The 22,542-nt window shown below is 41.6% G+C and overlaps 1 protein-coding gene across 3 annotated transcripts in view; it reads right to left on the reverse strand.

The window, feature by feature from the left end:
- Nucleotides 1–22,542, reverse strand: part of TBC1D16 (TBC1 domain family member 16) — a 618,682-nt gene that overhangs the window by 427,599 nt on the left and 168,541 nt on the right. For all 3 annotated transcript variants that reach the window (XM_069199713.1, XM_069199711.1, XM_069199712.1), the window contains exon 2: nt 17,166–17,395. In XM_069199713.1, the coding sequence (XP_069055814.1) occupies nt 17,166–17,337 (172 nt within the window). In that variant the 5' untranslated portion in view covers nt 17,338–17,395. The remainder of the gene's footprint in view (nt 1–17,165; nt 17,396–22,542) is intronic.

Below are 22,542 nucleotides of genomic sequence, written 5' to 3' on the forward strand. Positions count from 1 at the left end.
CTTTTTCAGTGATATACGTAGTGTGTAATATTACGTTCCATTGTGTGTAAATAAAGGACTTTCTTTCTTGAAATGTAAGCACTGGGCTTGAAATTCTGTTACTGGGTTGTTGGTTGACTGTTGAGCTCAGAGTTGAAGAATACCCAGACTCCCTCCCTGAGAAGTCTGTGACTGCTCGCCATTGCTACCAATGAGAGTCAAATGTAGAAGGTTTTGTGCTTGGTCCAGTTCGCAAAGTCATAGTAGAATGGCCCCAGGGACATTCAAGGCAAATTACATCAACTCCCCAAGTTCAAGCCCAGTAGCCTGCATGTGGGCCTCCTAACACAGTCTGACATATAGTTAAACAAGTGCCTCTGCAGTTAAAGTGGTTTGAGTCTGGGGCACAAAACAGTTTGATAGGTGATCAGTTACTGCCCTGGTGGTCAGTCAAAAAACTCAATATTCAGAAGGAGGACTACTGTTCCTTGTTTTGGACAAGCAATACAAAACAAGTCACCCAGGAGCCCCAAATTTGATAGCAATATCTTGCAACAGATTGGTTATGACAGGGGTATTTGGTTTCAGGGGCACCCATCGGACATGGGTCAGTCACTTGGACCACGATTTCAGAAGGTGGAAGTGAGACTTAGGGCTAGGGTCCAACTAGGACTTCATCCAACAATATCTCCAGTGTACCTCTACAGGTGTGCCTCAAATAATTCCAGAATCAGGGTAACCGGTCCCAGTAAACAGGACACTACCCTAAGATCTGTGGTAAAAATGCAGGCTGTCTGGGTTCCTCTCATGCTGAAAAAGGGGCAATACAAGTTCAGAGGTCAGGCCAATGCCAATCGCCACACTTGCAATACTTAAATGTCTCCTGCAAAACCTCAACTTCAAGCAAGGTGGCCTGGGTTGTTTCTTATTAGATTAGTTGCAGGGTCTGCATAGGTTACTTTGATGAGATGACCTCCATCCAAGGTTGATTGCTGTGTGCCATGCTTTTTCCTCCTCGTTAGAGGTTGTTTGCTCCTTTTTGACACTCTTTCGAACAGCTGTTGCGCTATATAAGTCTTTGTTCATTCATTTATTCACTCTCCAGTTCAGCCACACCCTCAGCCTGGTCCTACTTTGAGGCGAGACAGCATGATAAAGAGTCCTATTCCTAGCCAACATCTCTCTGCTTGTACATAGAAGCTGATCAAGTCAAGACAGAATATAGGTACTGGACTGTAGGTGGGCAGTGTGTCTCCTACTTGGTGAAAAACCACGGCCAACTAAACTCCAGGATTTGTTTAAATGATGATGATGTCATAGGGACGCCCAGCAAAGTGTATTGTTTCTTTCTTCCTTGCCAAGACAGGAAAGGGGAAATAAGCAACCTGGAGGAGAGCCAATATGTATGTTTACTGTTGAGTTCACTGGGGAGGGGCACTGGTAGTATCACAAGCAGCTGGGAAAATGCAGAACGGAGGCAGAGTGGGTCAGGTTGTATTGCTATGGAATAACTTTCATCCTACCCTACACCATGTACAGCATTTCTGGTCAAAATTCTGCGAGCATATATGTTTCGTTAGTTAGAAACAGAAAGAGAGAGCGGGAGAGAGCACACTCCTGGTGTCCATTCAACAAAGTCTTGCAAAATACTGGGTCATCCTTTATCTGGTGTATTTCCCCCGTGTTTAAGCAAGCATCTGAATGGTAAGTGTCTTCCTTGTACTCTGAGTGAGCTTCAAACAGTCAACAGCTAACACTAAGGACAAGCAGCCAATTTATATCATAGGGTGGCCTCTCCCTTTAGTGACAGAGCTTCTACAGAGCTTGCCAAGCTGTGACAGTCGTTCCCCAACCCTCGAATACACTCCAGGCACACCAGAGTGGTCCAAAAATTCTAAAATAAACAAAAATAAACCACTGGGGTGAAGAATAGCAACAGTGGGCGCTAAAAGAAAAGTCCATACCTCTACTACCAGTCTGCCACGTCAATTGGTCATTGGAAACTTGCAGTTCATGGTGTATGAACACATGGTATGCCACAATCACAGCGGCTGTTGTATTATTACTTGGACGTGCACTGTAAGTGTTGTAACCGCTCCTCACTGACAGACTACAAATAGAAACAACCCTGCTACCACTAAGCTCACCCAATATCCAGAAATTCAAAACGTGGTAAGCCGTCTAAATATCAACGTATAAAAACAAGAGAGCATCAAAGGGTGTACCATTACTCAACATCAATGGCAGTCATTGTATCGCTTTTGAAAACGAAATGCCTAGCAGGCCTCACGAAGATGTGAACTAGTAAGACGCCATAGGTTCTGAAAGTTCTTGGCCCCATAGCCCACTGATGTATTAGTTTAGTACTAGAGAGCGGTAAAACAGATACCTTAGCAAAAGCAGTCAACGTATAGGGCTCAGAGGGAAAATACTGAGAATCCTTCCACGGAAGATTTGGTTTCTTCATTGGATCGGGCCAGTATAACACATTTGCGGCAACATGGGCTGGGAATTAAGAAGAGCATGTGGCCCCTTTCCTATTGCACTACCCAGTCCAAGGTTTCATCATGGACCGTGCGCACTGAATGCACTCACAGAGAATGGAACAGATGGAAAATTGACACACAAAACGGGGCGGTGTCTGTCTGTGCCATCCTTCTGTCCTACATGCCCCGGCTTCTGCGAGCACATGCGAACATCGGCAGCAGGCAGGCCTGAGGTGGCACAGGAAGCAGTCAGTGACACGGAGCGTGCGCAGTGTCTCACTTGCTCCCTTGTCTTCATCTCTTATCGCGCACACTGACAAACAGGCTGTTCCTGACTGTACTGCTGCAAGGCCTGCTTCTTATTTAGAGGCGAACCTGGCAACTAACTGGCACATGGCCTCTCACTGCCATTGCAAACGCCGCGGGAGAGACATGGGCGTGCATCAAAGCGAGCTGACTTTTAAAAGTGAAACCTTGCTGAAATGACGGACAAGTGCTGCCCGTTGTCAAATCAGTAAGGGACATTAGCCTGAATTGACGCACAGCGGGCGGTCCATGGAATCAATGGACAAGTTCTCACAATAGTGTTAGGCTGCGGTGCAGCGTAACTTTCACCACATGCTCCTGTGGTGTAACGGCCAATGTTACCGACTTTGGAGATGAGAAACCAAGTTCGAGCCTTGGCGTCGGATCGACACTCTTGGATCTCGGACAGCTCACTCAGTCTCCGCGTGCCTACCAACCATGAATGTGTCCTTGTGAAATGTAACTGGTGCGCATGTTAAAGCTCTCCAATACCTTTGAGGTGGGGTCGCGCTAAGTAGAACAGCCCCAAAAAAAAAATGCGGGAAGAACACCACTGTGATCACACCTCAATTCAAATGAAAAACATGCATGAATGTTACTGGGTGGCGAGTATTCTCCGCAATGGCAGAGGCACCTACGTAAGCGACAACACCGTGGACACCTGGCGGAACAGTCTACTAAGAGGCCTGCATCGGTGGGGACCCCTGAGCTCAGCCCTTTATACTGCGGAGACCAAAATCATTCTTTCATTGGACACTGCAGCTCGTGACGTTCCTTTGGAAGCACAGATAACTTCACACTCCTCCCACCAGGTGTCAGTGCTGCACCAGCGTTTTGCCGGGCTTCAGTCTTACAGTCGATCGCCGTTACGCACCGGCCTCGTGCATTGGTTCCACCCAGCTGCCCTGAGTGCAGATCATGCATATTTGACAACAGATGATGAGACGTGACATGCGGCGTTGGGTCTATTTGGTTTTAGGATGAAGGATGTATTGGCGGGTGCACAGATTTTACACCATTTGGAAATGATACTGAATTGAGAAAAATGAATATTATTGAAGCACTGGATTCAGAAACGGATTATGTGTGTTGTCTGTGCATAGAGAAAAGCGTGCAATGGAGGTTGCGTGTCTGCTACTCTGATCTGTGCATAACCCAGAGGTTGGGCCACTGGAATTATGCGGCAGAGGAGACACATTTCACTAAATTATGCAGCATAAAGCAACACATTTTGTGATGGTATTACTTCATTATTTTGTAATTTTTACAATTGGTACCAGAACAGTACCTGAGAAAAGTACAAATTTAACACTAAAACACAAAAATTAGGCACTGAAAGATGGCCAGTCAACCTTTGCAAAAAAAGTACTCCCGGTGTGCAATAACCCATATCGCCATATTTTTTTTAACTTTTGATCCGTTTGAGCTAGAAAGATTTTTTTGTTAAATTCTGCAGATTATGCTGCAGGTGATGGATTATGTGGCAATGCAGCAAATCCATAATTATGCAAAAATCGCCACATAATCACATAATTCCAGGGGAGCAGCAGAGCTGCGTCCCTGCATCCTGCAGGCACCCCAAGAGACCCGAGAGGACTCCTGACTGCCAAAACCCAACACCGGAAAGCACCTGCACCTGTGCTGCCTAGCCCTAGCTGAAGTGGGCCAATGGTGCCAACCTGGTCCCCCGCCCATCCAGAGACAGAGCCAACCTTGGACTTACCCACTGTGGACTCCACGACTCTGTCTGCAGCTCCCGCCCGCAGGTCCACTCAACCGCAAATGCCTTAGTTGGAGAAAACCAGACGCCTCAGGACACCTCTGCGCTCATCACTCCTGGCCCATGAAGAAGAGGACCTAAGGTGTCCCTGCATCTCAGAGCATCTCAAGATTGGAACCCACTTGTTGGTTTTCCGTGACTGGACTCCCAGTCCAAACCTGCATCCTCTTTTCAACAGGACGATCCCCATCCACAAAGATTGGGCACCCAATGCCGTGCTACACAATTGCTCCCGGCCGCTCCAGTGCCGTCCGATGTAACTTGTTGGTGAGGCCTTAACCAATGGCCAATACTTACCTTAAGTCCAGGAGACTGGGCCCGTAAGTCTCTGTACTATAACTGCAGGCAGTACTTGTTTTAATTCCAGAGGATAACATTGCAGCTTCCAAAAATTCCACCGTTGACTTTTCAAAACTGCAAAGATTTTTCTTGCAAAACTTACTTATCTGATTGCATTGATTCTGGTACCTAAATATATAGAAAGGTACTTGTTATTTTTGTAAATTGGTGTGGATCCCCTTATTGAGTTGTGTGTCTCATTTATTGACTGTGCGTGTATTTGCAGATGTCTGGCACTCATCTTTAATAAGCCTAAGGCTGCTCCACCACACTACCCCTAAAAAGAGCACCTTGGGGTGGCTAGATCAAGCCCCTGTCCACAATTAAGGGATTCCCTGGCCTCTTTGTATGATATATCTCTCATTTTGAAATATCATATAAAGAGCCAGCTTCCTAGAGCCCATTTTGTTTTTTAGGAGGAAACAACCATGTCTTCAAACTGTAAGCGTGATAGGTTTCTAAATGCTAAACACTTAGTATGCATCTTATAAGGCGAACTCTAGGCATGTAGTTTGCAATTTATCTATTGGTAGGAAAAACTCACTTCCTCCATTTTGTGCAGTACCATTTTTTATTACTTCTATACTACTTTTCATCAGTGGAATCTCATACCTACTGTTTGCATGATAGATGCACAATATGTAAGTCCCATGACACTGTTACACAGCTAAGAAGCCTCAGGTATATGCACAGTACGTAGGTGTCTGTAGCATTCAGAGCATGAACACTTTAAATATATTCACAACACTGAAGCCCCTGATATATGCACATTATGCAGGCTTCTAGTGTGCATGCAGCACGCAGGCCTTTGTTACTTGTGTTGTGTGTATAATTCCTGAATGTGCTCGGTGTGGATTCCTCCTAAATTTCGACTCTAAGCAGTTCTCTGACATTTGGGCAACATGGAAGCTTCAGATATATGCACAGTGAACAAAATCAAATACTTGCTGGCATATAGACCTCAGTCGTGTACAAGGTCCACAAAACTCACATATGCCCTCTAAGTAACCTTCTGGTGCAGGCTTAGTATACAAGCTTCAAATATATAATTATGATAATTATTTTTTACATAGTTTTTCCATCACAAATCTTATGCTTTGAAGTGCTGTAAATAACACGTGTAACTACTAGCCATTTTGATAGTACCCAAATTACCAAATGTGGAAGGCTTTCTTGGCGTCGCTAGGATTCAAAGTTGTGACTGGATGATTAAAAATGGTAAGCATTAAATCACTGAGTCATCGTACCGGCTAGCTGCACAATATGGAGAAATAATATGAGGCCTCAATTGTGCAAACATCAGAAGTGTACTAATCCAATAGCAAAAGTCTGCTACATTCCGTGTGCATATGTTTGAGGTCTCCCTGCATATTGGTCAAATGTGACTGTGTAGCTTGCACGTGCTGCGAAGGCTGTACTGTACTGTAGTTACACTTACATAGCATTTAATACCCAATGTGAGTTACTGATCACATTTGCGGATAGGGAACACATTATTTCAAGGAAATGCTATGGATAGAATTGTGTGGGTGTGTCTGTCTTTTATGTGGCTTAAATGAGTAGTGTCTTGATGCTGTGCATGTGGACTGCTGCCGCAGGTGTATTAATAGAAATTATTAACAAGTGTTGATGTATTCTGAACAAGTGATTTGTGTAGAAAAATAATGCATGCATTCGAAAATGTGATTACAAAGAGTGGCCGCTAATGCGCACAAACCTATTAATATCCTAACATAGTGAAATGTTGAATATATGTTTGACTAATGTAGTAAAACGTCATATTGAGGGTTATGCCTTATGCTTTAGCTTTATTAATTGTAGGCCTTAACTTAGCGAGTGTCTTGGCCTACTTGCCAGGCCTCATGTGAAAGCTGTATTTCCTAATGTTTAATAAATGGCTGTCCTAGAGAGTTAAACTGTGATTTTTATTGTATTGTGTAAATGTGCTCACAGCAGAGGTTTTCTCATGAGAACAGACTTCTAGAAGATGCTGTTCTTGCTAATATTACATTTTGTGTATAATGTGTGTGAGAATGACTTTCTCAGGAGAAGAAAAATGGAGATACTGACTGGAGTGGAAGCTGCAACAATATTGTTACTCGACGAGCCGGATGATGGGGAGATTGCAGGACAAACCAATCAACGACATGGGAACAGAGAAATGGTAGATTTCATAGATTTGGAGTTTTATTTTTATTTTACAAAGTGTAAACAAACGATTAACTGATCAATGGGGATTTGGGAAATAGTTTTAGTAGTTTTGATTTAACAACACTGCACTGAGTGAAGAAAGATTAATTTCCCATTTCCTTGCTGGCCGAAAGATCAATATTTTCTTGTTAACTTTAATGCTTAAAGACTTTGTATTTTCTGAACTTTGATGCTGAATCCTGATTGCCTTGCTGATCGACTGATGTTCTGCGGACGAAGACTGACTCTGCTTGCTGATCCACATTGAGGATAGGTATTATGAATTAGACTGTTTATTATTATGCATGTTTGCCTTTCCTTTCTAACCACAGTTAGATGTTTTTCCAAATTTGTGTTACTAAATTATTTTGCATGAAGCCCAACACACTGATGCTAATCTGGTGTTAGTTAAGGATCCTCACTAATGAAATTAAGCCAATAGGGAATAATGTTTGATGAATTTCTCTGCAGAATTTTAATGTATATAATTACTTTGACGCAGTTGACTTTGTTATTAATTTGCACTGTAACCTTAGAATGTGTTGTAGTTCAAGCTTTGATTAGATTATGTTTCTTCCGCCGCTTTCGACAGCCAGTATTGTTTCTGTACAGGTTTTATTTGATTTTGTGATTTATCTACATGACCTTAGCTTTGTTAATATAGGGAAATAAATATTCTAACTTTTATTAAATGATGTGGTTATTCATGACAAAGGTCACGGTGCATGACAATTACGGACTCCATTGATTATTATTGTTACTGATTGTTGATGATTATTGATATTGTGTATTGGTTTGCATGTACTGGAGCTAGGGTAAGAACATCTTAACTGCGAGTCAAAAGGTTCATCGACCTATTCGCGTCCCCTTGTAAGTTTACTTATGTAGGTCAGAAGCGCTAACAGGACCACAGTTTTGCTTTTATCACTCCCACTTGGTGTGAATTAAAGTGAAAGAGAGTAAAAGGCAGGACAGGTAAGCATTCAGTGGTAGCATATGAATGGAAACACATTTGTGGGTGCAATCTGGCCTAATCAGGAAGTATTTTGGTTTTGTGCATGTGCTGCAAAGATTGCTCAAACCTAGTCCCAGCAAACTTTCTTATGGATTTAGAAAGTTGAGAGAATAGTAGCACTTATTCATGTGGATCCATATAATCTTTGGCATGGTCTGTATCATAGAGTTAAAACCACAAAAGATACGGACACTAAAAAGTGCCCAAAGGCGAAAAATGCTAAGCTTGGGAGGTGCAATCTCGGATCAACATTACTGTATTAACTGGATTTATCAGAGGCGCAGCATAGCAAAGATGAGCATTGTGTCACCAGCCATGATATATGATATGAGTGGTCTGCTCAGATGATCAGGAAGCAACCCATAATAGAACAGTCATGACAACAGCTTTGGAGACATTATACAACCAGTGACAGTACATGCTCCGATTTCTCCACCATGTCTTCTGTACAATGAACAGCTGCATTACTGGCTTATAGAGCCAACCTAGCTGTAGCATGGAGCAACCCTAAGAATAGACATTTTATAGACAACCGTGATACGTGTTCTGAGGGGTGACTCCAGAAGCTGCTGGGAAGACCCAGGGCAGTGGGGAATGATACAATCATCCATGATATGAGCCCCAAGCAGCCTACCCAAAAGCCACAGGGACCAACCCAAAGGAAAGGGCATTACAAAAATAGTGATGCTATATGGTCTCAAGAGTCTACCTATGAGTGACAGAACAGGATCTCGAGAATGGCAAGTACTCAGCCAGCCATGGTATACTCTCTCACGAGTACACTCAGAAGAGGCATCACAGCATCTCTTGTAAATTTACAGTATACAGAACAATCACAATATATGTTCTGCGAAATCAGAGCTGCAGAGGCAGGGAGCAATCCTGAGAAATGGACATTAGACAGCCAACGTTTGAGTTTCCTCTCAGGAGTCCACCCAGGAAGGCAGAGGAGAAACCTAAGCAATCAACAGATACTACAAGCACACCCTGGAGCGTGATGGTGCAACCCAAGGAAACCATACAGACCAAAGAAAATCAACAGACACCCCACGTAAATAGGCCAGAGTAGGAGCTGTGCTTTTGTGACCTAGGCACTCATGGGACGCCATTCATACAGCTCTGCTGCATCCCAAAGGAAAGAGACAAACCCCACCCGTAAAATGTCAGTAGTTCTGCACAGAAGAAGGAGATACTGTGTTGAGAATGTGGTTGGGTTTAGGGAAGATAGGTCAAAGTATTAGAAAGCGCATAAGCCTGTTTGGGTTAGTCAGGTGATCTAGCCTTACGTCCCTGCCCGAAAACTAGCGGGTTTGGGCGGGTACTGAAGAGTGGTGATGGTGATACCACAGGTACGTGTGTCCCTACAAGATCAAGGTAAGTGGCAATCCATGAAAAGTCTAGAGGGAGGAATGTTGTTTTTAGAACAGATTGAATTGCATGGCAGTGGATCAGTGGAAGCATATGAAAGTGGCAGTAGTACATGGGTTCCGACTGTTTGCTCAAATTGCTCTTTACAAGCGCTAACAGACCCAAGCAGGGAAACTGACACAGAACACCCAATTAGCAGCTCTCCCTTTCATGGCACTTCGGATGACTGTCCCAAGACAGTGGTTTTAACCTCTGGTCCAGGAATCCCTGTGGGTCCGCAAAGGCTACTTAATGGGTCCCAAGCTGCTTTCAAAATGAAATATTTGAAGATGATTAAAGTATATATAAATAAATAAGTAATGTGTAAAAGTTTAATATTTAAAACATTCTGTAAATGTGACGGAATTAGAAATGGAAGGCTAAAAGTTAAGTTTGTATCCTCAGATTGATTTGTGGGAACAGTTCAAGTGCATCAAACAGAATATAGTATGAACGATGAGTGACCTTAGTTGAATTTAGACAAGCTCCAAGCTTCCGACTAAAATTAAAATTTTATATTGTTTGTGAAATAAAGAAAATATTTAATTTGTGTGATAAATGCTAGTTTCTGTATTTCTTTGTGTATTTGTTTTGCAGTTCAAATCATTGAAAACCTTTAAGTTGGTTTCCTGGGTGTCAGTAATGACTCACTGGGCGTGCCCGGAATCCAAAATTGGTTAGTAGGGTGGGGGGTTTCACAGAAGTCAAAAGGGTAAAGAACCACTGCCCTAAGGGAAAGGTCTAAAAAGGGAGGGCCAATATGATTAGGGTGTGGGGGCCTCGAGCGGTGATCGCATAATCAGCCTTTTAGCCAATCTGAGGAGGGTCGAGGACTGATTGATACATTTACTACTCCGGCCCAAACTAGACAATCTGTCACCAGTAACTCGGTCACTTATTATACAGAAAACCTGACGCTAGAGAAGGATGACAGCAGTGAAAATCCTTAGGAAATAATGTGTTCACTTACATTTCCGAGTTTTAAGTGAGAAAGGGGAAGAACATTAGGTTTTTTATTCAGCATTTGACAGAGCTAGCACAGACACAGCTCCAAGCAATCGGAGAGGACAGGTTTATTGCTGCATCAGAGCCTCTAGCATGAGATGCTGTACCTAGCATGGCATTCTGTTTGAGATGCTATTTATAGAAACCAGGATTTTGTCATTGGGAGAGGAGGGCGACATTGTAATTGTAACATTATCCTGTATTATGTTTACAGTTTTTCATTATCCAACTGCACATCTTTATAATTTAAGTCTAAGGGGACAAACAGACTCTCATAATTACACAAGATTTTGGTTAAACGCGACTTGAGAACCAACAAGACATCCCCATTCCACCCTTGAAAACGTTTCTATAAATGACTTTCATATTTTACAAATGTGCTCTTAATGACATTTGTCATACACGTTTCAAAGAATTACTATGGGAAGAATACCTCAATGAGGTGTGTGCTACTTGAAGCCTAAACACACATATGCAGCCTTTTTTCACAAACATTCCTGGTGGGAAAAACATATCTAATTGCCACTAACACAGCATCCAAACAGTTGATTTCGTTCGTGTTGTTTTCATCACTGAGGGCCATGCCTTCCAAAACATATACTTCCAGACAAGGCCCTTGTGCAGAATGCCACAATCGAGGAAGAAAAGGTCAAAATGTCAATCTGTTTTGTCTATATTGACACTATAGAGGATCATGAGTCATCATCAGAAAGGAAGAAACAATACTTCTACATTTCTTGGGACTTCAGGGTCTTGGTGTTCAATAGAATAGGTAAGAAACCAAGACCACCCGATGAAGGGATTTTATTTTATATACTTCAGCGGCTATGGATGACTATTATTCACCATCTGTATGCATAGAGATAGACAGATTTTGTTTTTTACTGCAGAAATATAGGAACGACAGAATCTATAGACGATTATGTGTCTCTGTTAAAGAATCTTGTGATTAACTGTTCATTTTGTGTGTTACTTGATAAACTTATTAGGCACCGGATCATTATGCATGATGGTCATCAGAATGTATAGGAAAGGGTATGGCTGCATGGTTAGTCCAGCTTCCCTGAGGTCATTGCAGCGGTAAAGAAAGCAGAAGTATCAAAAATGTGCTAAAGCAGTGTTAGAAAGGTCTGTAGCAAATTCAAAAGCGGTAATTGCCAAGGTCTTTAGTGCAGACGTCGGCCACTGGCTAACACCAGCACTACCTCCCTGGTGTGGGTTATGAGCAGTGGCCGACACCAGCGAGGGGTTTGAAAAATCCTTCGGTGCGCTGCACCTGAGGATTTTTGTTTATTTAACCCCCCACCCCCCAATCGAGAGACACGGAAGAGGTTTTGTGTCTCCACCTGCCCCTTTGTGAAGTCAGCATGCCACAAGGCAGGGGGGGGCAGGGTGGCAAGGCCCAGCAGCTATGGGGTTAAGCAGAAAAATTCTAAACAGGAGCAGTCTGTGCATAAAGAAAACACATAAGAGACAGGAAGTGAATCAATTCAAAACAAACGTTGTGAACAGGATAATGAGAAGAGTAACATGAAGAGATGATTAAGATGTGGCAGCTTGAAGCATCTAGTTTTTAGTAAAAGTTGTCCTGCAATAAACTAATTGAATCCACATGTGGAATTACTTTGCAAAGGTTTGTAGAAACACTTTTTGTGTAAAGAAAGTGAACGTAGTTAGATAAAACCCTACTTCTGAGTCTTCATCTAATTCTTCTAATGAAGGAGAATGTGTACCTAGCTTAGATGCACACAATGCCAGTTCAGGGGGGAGTAGTAATTAATCTCAATATTGTGAGTAGAATAAACCAGTACTTGAGATTGAATTAGGTAGAGTTCAGCTCTTGAGTTTTGCTGACTCTGGTTCTCCATACACAATTATTGATAAAACATTATGGAAAGAATAATTTGTGGAGGCAGTGAGTGACCTCCTATTAAAATCAGATATAACTCCTGATAGTTTTACTGGTGATCTTATATCTCCAGTGGCGTATAGGAAAGTGAGCTTTTAGTTTAAGAACAATAATTCAATCTGGAAGTTAAATGTTGAGGAATATGGCCTATCACTTTTAAGATGGATTGATCAAAAAACTCTGTATATAATTTTGGACCTCAATTGCCCAGAGCAGGTTTTGCTTTTAACCATTAATGAGGCAGTGAGACAAAATACTCAATATAAATTCTAATGTCAGGGAAGATTGGTTGAAAAGTTTTCCCCATTGAATTATATTTGAAATATGCACAACCGAAGGTACATAAAACGGGAAGCATTCCTTCAATAGAAAGAGATGAAGTTAAAATGAATATTGAAAAATTGTTAAAAGCTCTGATATTAGAGCTGGTTGAGGCATCTGAATAGGTTGCTCCCTTAGTCATGGTAAAGAAACCGAATGGTAAAATTTGCTTGTGCATAGAAAGGCCTTAGTCAGCTTGATGAAAATATAGCAGTTAGATTATTTCCTTTACTGACAATTAATGAAATGTTGGCCAAGACCAAAGGGATGCAACTGTTGTTCTCCATTGATCTTTTATTGGCCTATTAATCAGGTCTGTTTACACCTCGATAGTAAAGAATCTACTACATTTATGACTCACTCGGGGTATTACTAATCATACGGATGTCATTTGGGTTAGCATCTGCAGCTGTGGTTTTCTCAAAGTTGATGCATAAACTGTTTAATGGATTTGAAGGTACAATGTACTTGCAAGATGGCATTCTGATCATTGGAAAGGACAAGGAGCAACATGATTGCCAGTTGGGGGAAGACTTGAAGAATCTACAAAAACATGCATTGACTGCAAACCCGTCAAAGTGTAAGTTTTGAGTTAAGACCCTAAATTATATAGGTCTCAAAGTAAGTAAAGAAAGAATCAAAGATGGTAGAGTTTTATTCTAAGTGTGTTCCGAAGTTTTCACAAAAAACGTACAATATGAGACATTTACATTTGTATGGGAGTCTAAAGTACAACTTGATTTTCAATGCATCAAAAAGGACATCAGTTCAGTTTATGCAGACAGTCTTCCCACCACAGATATGTTTATTTGTTAATAGTTGCACAGAAATGTCTTGTCTTAGAAGTGTCACATAAAGAATACTTTTACATCGTGGTCACAGAAAGTAATATCTAATTATTGCTTCTTCACGAGAACAGAACAGGCAGGACTGTCTTCATCCTCAACACCTGTCTAGTGCGTTCTTACTCCTCAGCCACCAGTGGTGCACAATGTCCACCAAAGATCCCTTTTAGTGCAGGCCACTACTCCATGCAAGGCTCGAGGTCTAGATTCTAAGGATCATCCTTAATCACCCAATTCTTTCACCAGCAGTAGACAACAAGGCTTGTGACGAGTTCCTGTCTGTCAGTGGCAAAGGAGAGTGATCCACAGATTGACTTTTCTGGCTTGAGTACAGACGTTGAAATGGAACTTTCACATGTGCCAGGGGATGCACGAGGCTGATGCAGTGCTTCCCCTGGACCAGAATGCTCCTCACTGTGCTCGTAGTGTGTGCGCAATCAGGCGGTTGGAGGGCAGAGAGTGAACGGGAGGTTGGTGTGTGAAGTTTTCCTTCCTGTTTCACCTTGAGCCTCTGTGCTGAACATATGTGCTGGCTATAGGCACACTGTATAAAAGGCAGTTGTCGGATCTCTATTCACTGCAGACGATGGGTGAAGAAGGGACTATAGTATTTCCTATAGACAAATGATGTTCTATGCTGAATCAATTTCCATAGAAAAACACTTAAAACAGGTAGTACTGACACAGTTCAAAATCACTTGCCACCACAGACTGTCCAGGTGATTCTTCATATTTGTGGCTGGGCTTGTACGCTGTTTGTTTTGCAGTTAATTATTGCTTTGTATTCTTATCTGTGCAGTTTCTTTTCCTTTTCAGTAGTTCTTCAGCCAGTGCTTTCTGTAAAGCGTACAATGATTTTGTACTGAAAATTAGAGCTTATATTGTTTTCTCTGAGTGTCCAAGAGTGTTGCTGTTATTTTGAAGTTTGTTTTTTCCCGACATTACACAGTGCAGTACTCTACAAAAGTTGTTCCATCTACCTCAGAGTTGTGGGAGGTCTCAAATTGAACTGGAATGTAGCCTAGTTGGTAAGATCCTACTGCGCAAATCAAACATTTTGGCAGGTTGTTTTCTAGTCAGAAACACAAAGAAAGGAACAATAAGTGCTGCTACTGGGCTTCAATTGACAGGTGAATGTCCCGCTCCAAACCCATGGGCCACGGATTTATTAAATTCAGTTAAGGTGTTGGAGGCGCAATCAATCTGGGAAAGCAGCTTCTCGTATGCAGCTTTTATATCTGCCCTGAAAACACAAGTTTGGTTGCTCGGTAGGTCTGCAGATTTCCTAAATCTGGCTAAACACAAGCAACTGGATTATACTATCCAACATCCTGTTTGCTCAGTGATATTGATTAGAACCAATGTGTAAATCAATTAAAATATCCATCGTCCGCATGCAGTTTCTACTATTTCCAATAAAAGAATTTAGGCAGTCCTGGCACAACTATAAATTTCTGAATTAGAGATGCAGGTTATGCAACAATGACCACGAATGAATCCATCCTAAATATTTCTTGTTACTGTTCAGGGATGAGCAGTAAGAGGCTTGTCTTACTTAAACTGCTTTTCCTTAAGACTAACATCAGGCACTGTTAGGAAGCACTGAGGTATTGCCGGAATACATAGATCAATACCTGATCTATATCGAGCTGCTAAGTTATTTTTGGAAGTCTCCGAGAAACTTGTTTGAACATGAATACATCTGCACTTGTGGTTAATATCTTTCACATACCTAATGAGTTTGCGGGGTCATGTAGCAGCTTATAAGTACCTAAAGCTTTTAGTTACTAAGGTATTCTAGGGGTCACGTTATGCTATAGGGGGGTTTCCTGGCAATATACTGGGTATACAGAGGAACACTAACTTGAGCTACAATGTGCAGCTACTGTAGTAGCATGATCTCGCATACACATTTTATGTAAATGTCTGCCTGTTATTTTAACATCAATCATTGTTGCATTTTGAGAGATTCGATATGGTTCAACATTTCTTTGCGTGCATTTTAAGTAATATTTCAATTAATCAAACATAATGTGCTTACGTAGGTACTTTTATGCATCTGGATGCTACAGTAGACATTTGTGTTATTGTTGACCCATATTACTTTGCTGGTTGTGCAGAGAAGTTACTTTTTAAGATGTGTTTTAAGCTGTTAAACAGAGCACCTTGTTAACTCATGTTGGTACAATTATTTATAGTAAAGTACGAGCAGATAACATTTCTGTTTTAAAATGTCTCAGACATCTAGCCAAATGTCGTTGGCCTGCGGCTGGAAATGGTATTTCAGGCGTGCATGTTTTTAGATTTGGGTTAGATAATGTATATTTTAGAAATTTTGCAATTATTTTTTTACAAGCCTGTTTTACGGTCATCTAGAGGTGTAATCTAAGGTTTTCTGCCTTTGCTATTCCTACTAGGTGCCCTTACTATGTTCGGAATAGATTAGTACTCACATGCAAATACAAAACGTGCTGATCCTTTGTATGCTGTGTATAAATGTTCCGTATAAATCTCCTAGTTGTCAATATAAGCAATAAATGCATACAAGCACAAGACAAAGCAGTGAGGATGCTTAATGACGATTAACATGCCAACCTCTCTCCTGCTCATTTAGAGAAAAATACTGCTCAGTAGGCCAGCCTAATTGGGGTGATCACTGATGCCCTAATAGGCCTGGGCTACTCATTATGCCAGGAGACTGCTCGTTGTGCTACGGAGTTGCTCAGCAAGTATGTCAGGGCTCTGGAGGGCTACTGATCATACAGACAGTCCACCATGCTGCCAGGATGCCGCTGTGCACACAGTTGCAATACTTCAAGCTTGTAAAGCACCAGTGCCATTTCAGTATCCACAACTGCCCAAGTATGCAAGCCATCATTTGCCAGACTGGTATCTACATGTCCTCTGATGCTCTCAGTCCTCCTTATGAGCTCTGATATCATTCTACTATGACCAAAGGCAAGTATGCTTAATTACTGAACAGAAGAGCTTGACCAGAAAGGGAACAAGCATTTGCAATGCAATGGGTCTCGCATTTACTCAACTTAGAACTATTAGCGTTGTAAACTCCTAACCTGTCTTTTTTTGCCATATGAACTGAAAATGATAAGTAAAACAGTTTCCCATAAGTGAGCCGACAGCCGCCATGAACGTGAAGGAGACATGGAAAAGGAAACAGAAGTTCGCTCCCAGTCAGACGTATCGGCAAAAGTGCAATTATCCATGTTACCGGCAAAAGTGCAATTATCCGTGTAACAGGGTCGATGTCATGCAAAGTGCTCAACAACTGCCCAGCGAGATTGCGATGCGAAGAAAATAAAAATAAAAAGCATTCAGAAGCCGTTCCGAAAACACAGCGCCTCTAATGTTTTCAGTAGTTTACCACAGCTCTCGAGGAGGGCTAAACACCGGAAAAGGCATGACATATGCATGCCTTTCACTAACTAAATCAAGCAAATTTTAAAAGGCATGCCCACGAACCAACCAAACTGATGGGCGTGGTTAAAAGCCCACAGAGATTACAACAGGGCCAGAGCGCTTGCGCGCTTGACCCTAAAAATGAAAGAGCTGTGGAAGTTCTCACCTGGGTGATGGGCCCCAAGTCCCTGGAGAAGTTCTGGCGGGTGCACACACACATTGTTCTTGGAGTATATGATTTCGCCATCAAGGACAGTACAGGGACTGCCACTAGTGTTCAAGGCCAGGAGGCCAGACGCTTTGGAAGAGGCACGTCGCAGGAGCCGACCCAGAGACATCTCCAGGGGAAACTTTCCATTATCTGAAGACTTCAATGTTGCTGAAGAGGCAGGAGATCTAGTACAGAAAGAGCAGATGCAGGAGAAGAGGGTTAGATTGCTCAGCAAGAGGAAAACACACACTTGAAAAAGACTTTGAAAACATGTGCAATGCAAACTCTGATTGCAGCAGCATCTGTTGTTTGTAGATATTGAAGGATGAAACAGCATCACAAGCCATTAAAAAAGTTAATTATCCTAATTATTGTAATCTCATGGCCACTGTTTAACTAGATTACTATAAACCAGATTTATATAACCTTTGTAGACATATAATTATTGTAGGTCTCAATTCATTAGGCACATCTGCCTCATAAGCTCAAGTGAATAATGTTGTGCTTAAACTCTTCTTTACTGATGTGGCATTACCAACATGGCACGAGGCTTCCATTTGCCAAAGTGCTGACTTCACTCCTAAATCAAAGGGATTAGATACTTCTTTAGGGGAAACATCCTACAATTTAACTACACTCCTACAAACACCTTCTCAAAGCTGCCTCTTTTTCGGGTAGGAAAACACATTCATTCATTGTCTACTGAAGAAGTTATTATTGACCTGAAGTATACATTTACAATGTATTACTAAAATAGATCCAGATATTAAATAGATCACTTTGAGAAACAAATTCAGAAGAAATAAATTACTTGTCTTATATCACCCAAGCACAAATAGTGGTATTCCTATAAAGGAATTCGGGAACTGCCAATCAAACCCACAGAACAGGCCCTGCACACAATCCCATGTCATCATCCTCAGCTGCCTGATGTCATGGACCTTCTTGTCACAGATGTAAAAATGTGCTATTGTGGTTACTGTATAAACTTCAGAGATTCTCAACACTGACCAGCCCAATGCACAATGAGAAACCCCATAGCCTGCCCAGCAGGAAGTATTCATTATCAATGCCCCTCATTACGGACCTGATGCATCATCCCAGAGCCTAGCCCCATTGGGCTGTTGAGGCCCAGGCCTTCCTAACCTGATACGTTCCCTACTATTGCAGAGTTAAGACCACTGATGGAGCACTGGTAATACTCACCTGCTCCGTCTCATGCTTGTACACTCCTACCAATGCAAACCAAATATGACTGGCAGTAGAATCCTATTGCTCTTCCTTTAGTTGGATGCCCACTCAGAGGTCCAATAACGTCACTTGGTGCTGACATGTAGCGGAAACTTGCATCTTAATCTGTGGTGCTTCGAACCCAGTGTTAACAGGAAGCTTAAACTGCTGCAACTCCCTGTACAGCCGAGGCCCAATATTTCATCAGATGCACCTCAGCACTGACTTGTTGGGTTCCCCACTTAGTGCCGTGCTGAAGAGCAGAGCCTTTGGCTGACCTGGAGCACCCTTGGTATTGCCAAGGCCCATGCCTCCAGGTCTACTGAAGCTCCACAATTTTGATCTGCGCTATTCCATTATTCTAACCCAATGACCTGTTCTACATTAAGGCCTACTTAGGCACCTGTCCAAGCCACCAACTGGTGAGGAGCATTATACTGCATGTCTAAGTGGATGTCTGTGGATTGGCAGCTTGAGGTCTTTGTCAGTTGGTTTGCATCTATGAAACTAGCAGCCCTGAAAGCAACAAAGACAACAATGACCTGATCAACCCGAGCTGCAGAACATGCCAGGTCTACATTTTCCCACATGCTGAGCCTGAGCAAACAGACTCTTCTACAATGCACAATTTATAATATATGGGGCAGCCCCAGGTCCATACCACAGTTTAGTGGCAAGGCAAGACAAAGCGTGGAGTACCACGCAGCTTCCAGTGAGGAGCATGGTGACTGGTTAATGTCTTGTAAATATGAGCGCAGGGCTGGAGAGAAGTTGCTAATGTTCCTGCCTAAAGCAGTCTCAGTAGAGTGAAGATGCACCAATGATCAACAGCACGCCCCAGGATAGGCTTTGTTGGTAGGTTCTCAAAATAAATATGCAACCAACTCAGTGGTCAACACAAAATACAATAAGTACATCCATAGCAAAAAACATGGATGATGCTTTATGGATCAATGACAATCTACTTGCTATGGCACTTACAGTAAGGCTGGCCTATTCAGTGCGATTCCAACCTTAAACCATTTATAAGGAAAAACTACAAAAAAAGCTATTACTAAAACTGGAAAACAACACTACTCAAAATGCATCATAATTGCAATTAATAAACAAAGATTTTCAAAATTATAAATGAATTGTCCAACAATCATACTCTCATCTCAGCTAACGTCTCCCAATCTTTCTATGGCTAAACTAATCTAAACTGGCTGACATTTTTTGCTCAATTGATTAAGCTAATTCGCTCTTCCATCTCTCAAACTAGGTCAGTATCTACCAAAGAAGGTCACCATACAGTTCAGAGTTAAATAGTAATATTTGTTCCACCTCATCTCCTTGTTTCGATCATTTTAAATGTTCGTCCATCGATGGTTGTCTTAGTTACAAATCTTGTAAATCAGGCTACCTCACAAATGCAGTACCCATTAACATTTTTCAAAAGGACGTTCCTGAAATCGACAAATAAGTCTATAAGATTAATAATCTGTCTCTACAATTTGGAATTGTAGCTAAAGACTTAAGAAAGCAAGTGACTGTCAAACCATAATTTAAATGACTTAAGTTGGATCAGGAAAATCCAATAAACTATCATCCTATCAAGCTTCTGTTCGCCCCGAAATACAAAATCAGCATTAATAGTTGTTCTGGAGGCTCTGTAGTCGGCGGCCATCAAGAATTCCATCAAACCCCTAATACTGTTGGGACTATCTGCAGTCTTGTTATTGCCTGTCTGAACACTGGATAATGGGCACTGCCTTAACACGCCTTAATTTTTTTCTATATAATTACTTGAAAAAGGTGATTTTAAGCAATTTTGTCTCCTTCACCTTGCCACTATAAACTGAAGTATCCAGGGGTGGACACTTTCTTCCTATTTATTCAATACTTATTTTGGATCAAGCCTTAGTATTGTCGGAAATTTCGGTGACCAACATATTCTTATACTGATGACACCCAACTTATTTTTAGTCTAACTGGATCACAGCTTCAGCATTGCTACACTGCTTGAATAATGTTGAACACAGGATGCATCACAATGGCTCAAAATATACACGAACCAAATTAAGAATTCTGTAATAGGCAAAGATCATGCACCATTGGCTATGCCTTGGTTAACTGTCTCAAGCTCTCTTCTTCAACCAAAGCCCTGTGTAAAACGTGTTGGTGTGGACCTCGATTCGTAACTTAAAATGAACGTCCGAATCTCTTTGGTTGTACGAACATGCCCCATGTTCCATGCTTCTACATAACCTAAAATCGGTTTCCCCTCTATTATCACTTGATACCAGAAAAACTATAGTGATTGACCACCACCTAGACTGTTGTAACTCGCTCTACAGTGTCATCTGAAAATGACAACTAACGAGACGACTTCAGTCTATTTAAAATCAGAGTGCAAGAGTCATTTTTCAAACCTCACAAAACAACTCAGCCAACCAAACTCTTTTGTCTTCATAATCATGTCTTGTCTCGATGCTTAAACTGAGATCCATCTACTCCTGTCTAAGTTTGGGAAAAAACATAAAACCTATCTTTTGTCCTTATAATTGCAACACTCGCTCCCTCTCAAAGGCCTTTCAGCAGCAAGAGACCCTCAGATGGATGTAGCACTCAACAAATAGCCAGAACATAAAATTAGCAATAACGTGCTCCAGTCACAAAGAGTGATGGTTAGTGCTTTCTTTTTATACACATTTGTTTCAGAGAGTTCTTATATAAAACTTGTGCAAAGAAGGGGTGACAACAACACGCAAACAAGTTTTTCATAAGGCACAAAAGAAAATCACAAGAGGGCGTCTCAATTGCTTTCCATAAACTTTAACTAAACATTGAAGCAACTTATTTACGTGCATTAACAAAGCACATCAAAGGATAATTCAAACAGGCCCACAACAGAAATATAATACGAAAAGATACAACAGAAATATAATACTAACAGATGACCATCAGCGAAAGGAAAGAACTACACTTACATCTGTGGTAATAAACAAGGGAGGGTGGAAAGCAAAAACAACAACAGAAATTCATGGTTTAAAATAAATACATATATATGTGTGTGTGTGTGTTGTATGTATGTATGTGTATGTATATATATATATATATAGCTCAAAAATATTCTCAAAGACTTCATCAGGGCTTAAACAGAAACTGAATAGGGCCATGATTCCATAAATGCTAAAATAGCTCTCAAAGAGAATATTTTTCTCACATGACGAAACGTGTTGTTGTTGTTGGTTTTTGTTACTTTAATGGATACTTAATTTAAAAAATAAATTGAACCATTGCCAATTTTTCCTGGTCCGACTTATGCATGATGGCCATGAACAAGACACCGAAGCCATGAAACACATGGATGAGTGAACTTGTATTCACGAGTGCCCTGACATTTGTTGCTGCAAACCAGATAAGTACTGCCAGTTCTCTTAATTTGGGCCCAGTGTTTATGTGTGCCGAATATGGCTGTTGTCTTCTATGATTTTTTTTTCAGCTCTGCTTTAACAATGCCATGGGACTCCACTCAGCACTCCTCACACACCTATATTTATTTCTTTAACTTAGTGGGACGCACATTATGCAGAGTGATCAGTCGACCACACGAGGGCACACTTCCTTCAAATCTGGATGATGATTCTTGACGAGACATGCTCCCTTGTTTGCCACGGTCCTCATTAGAAAGCTTTGTAGTGCTTCTGGGATATATGGTGAGCAGCACGACCTACCACTGAGCTCTGGCCTTTTCCCCGATACCACCTAGCGGCTTACACCCTGAGCGAGGTCTGTAGTAGAATAATAATAAAGTATATAAGCAGGGACACAGACTAAGATACAAATCCCATAAAACAATGAGGGTGTTTGGTGTCCCAGGGCATTTGCACCTCTGACTAAGCATCCCACCCCCAAGGCTCCCATACTGCACTAGCTCTCCATTATCTATGTACTGTGCTTACCAAGCAACGTTTTCATACCTCAAATGTTGAGGAGGGATCCCTTACTTGTCTTCCTTTAGATTATGATTTTTGTGAGGCTGAGGGCACCTCTAAATACAGGGCAGGGCATACTCTACCCACATTGTTCATGTGGGCTCCTTCAGAGCAGGTAGCCATAT

The sequence above is a fragment of the Pleurodeles waltl genome, chromosome 7, assembly GCF_031143425.1.
Source record: "Pleurodeles waltl isolate 20211129_DDA chromosome 7, aPleWal1.hap1.20221129, whole genome shotgun sequence".
NCBI lineage: Eukaryota > Metazoa > Chordata > Amphibia > Caudata > Salamandridae > Pleurodeles > Pleurodeles waltl.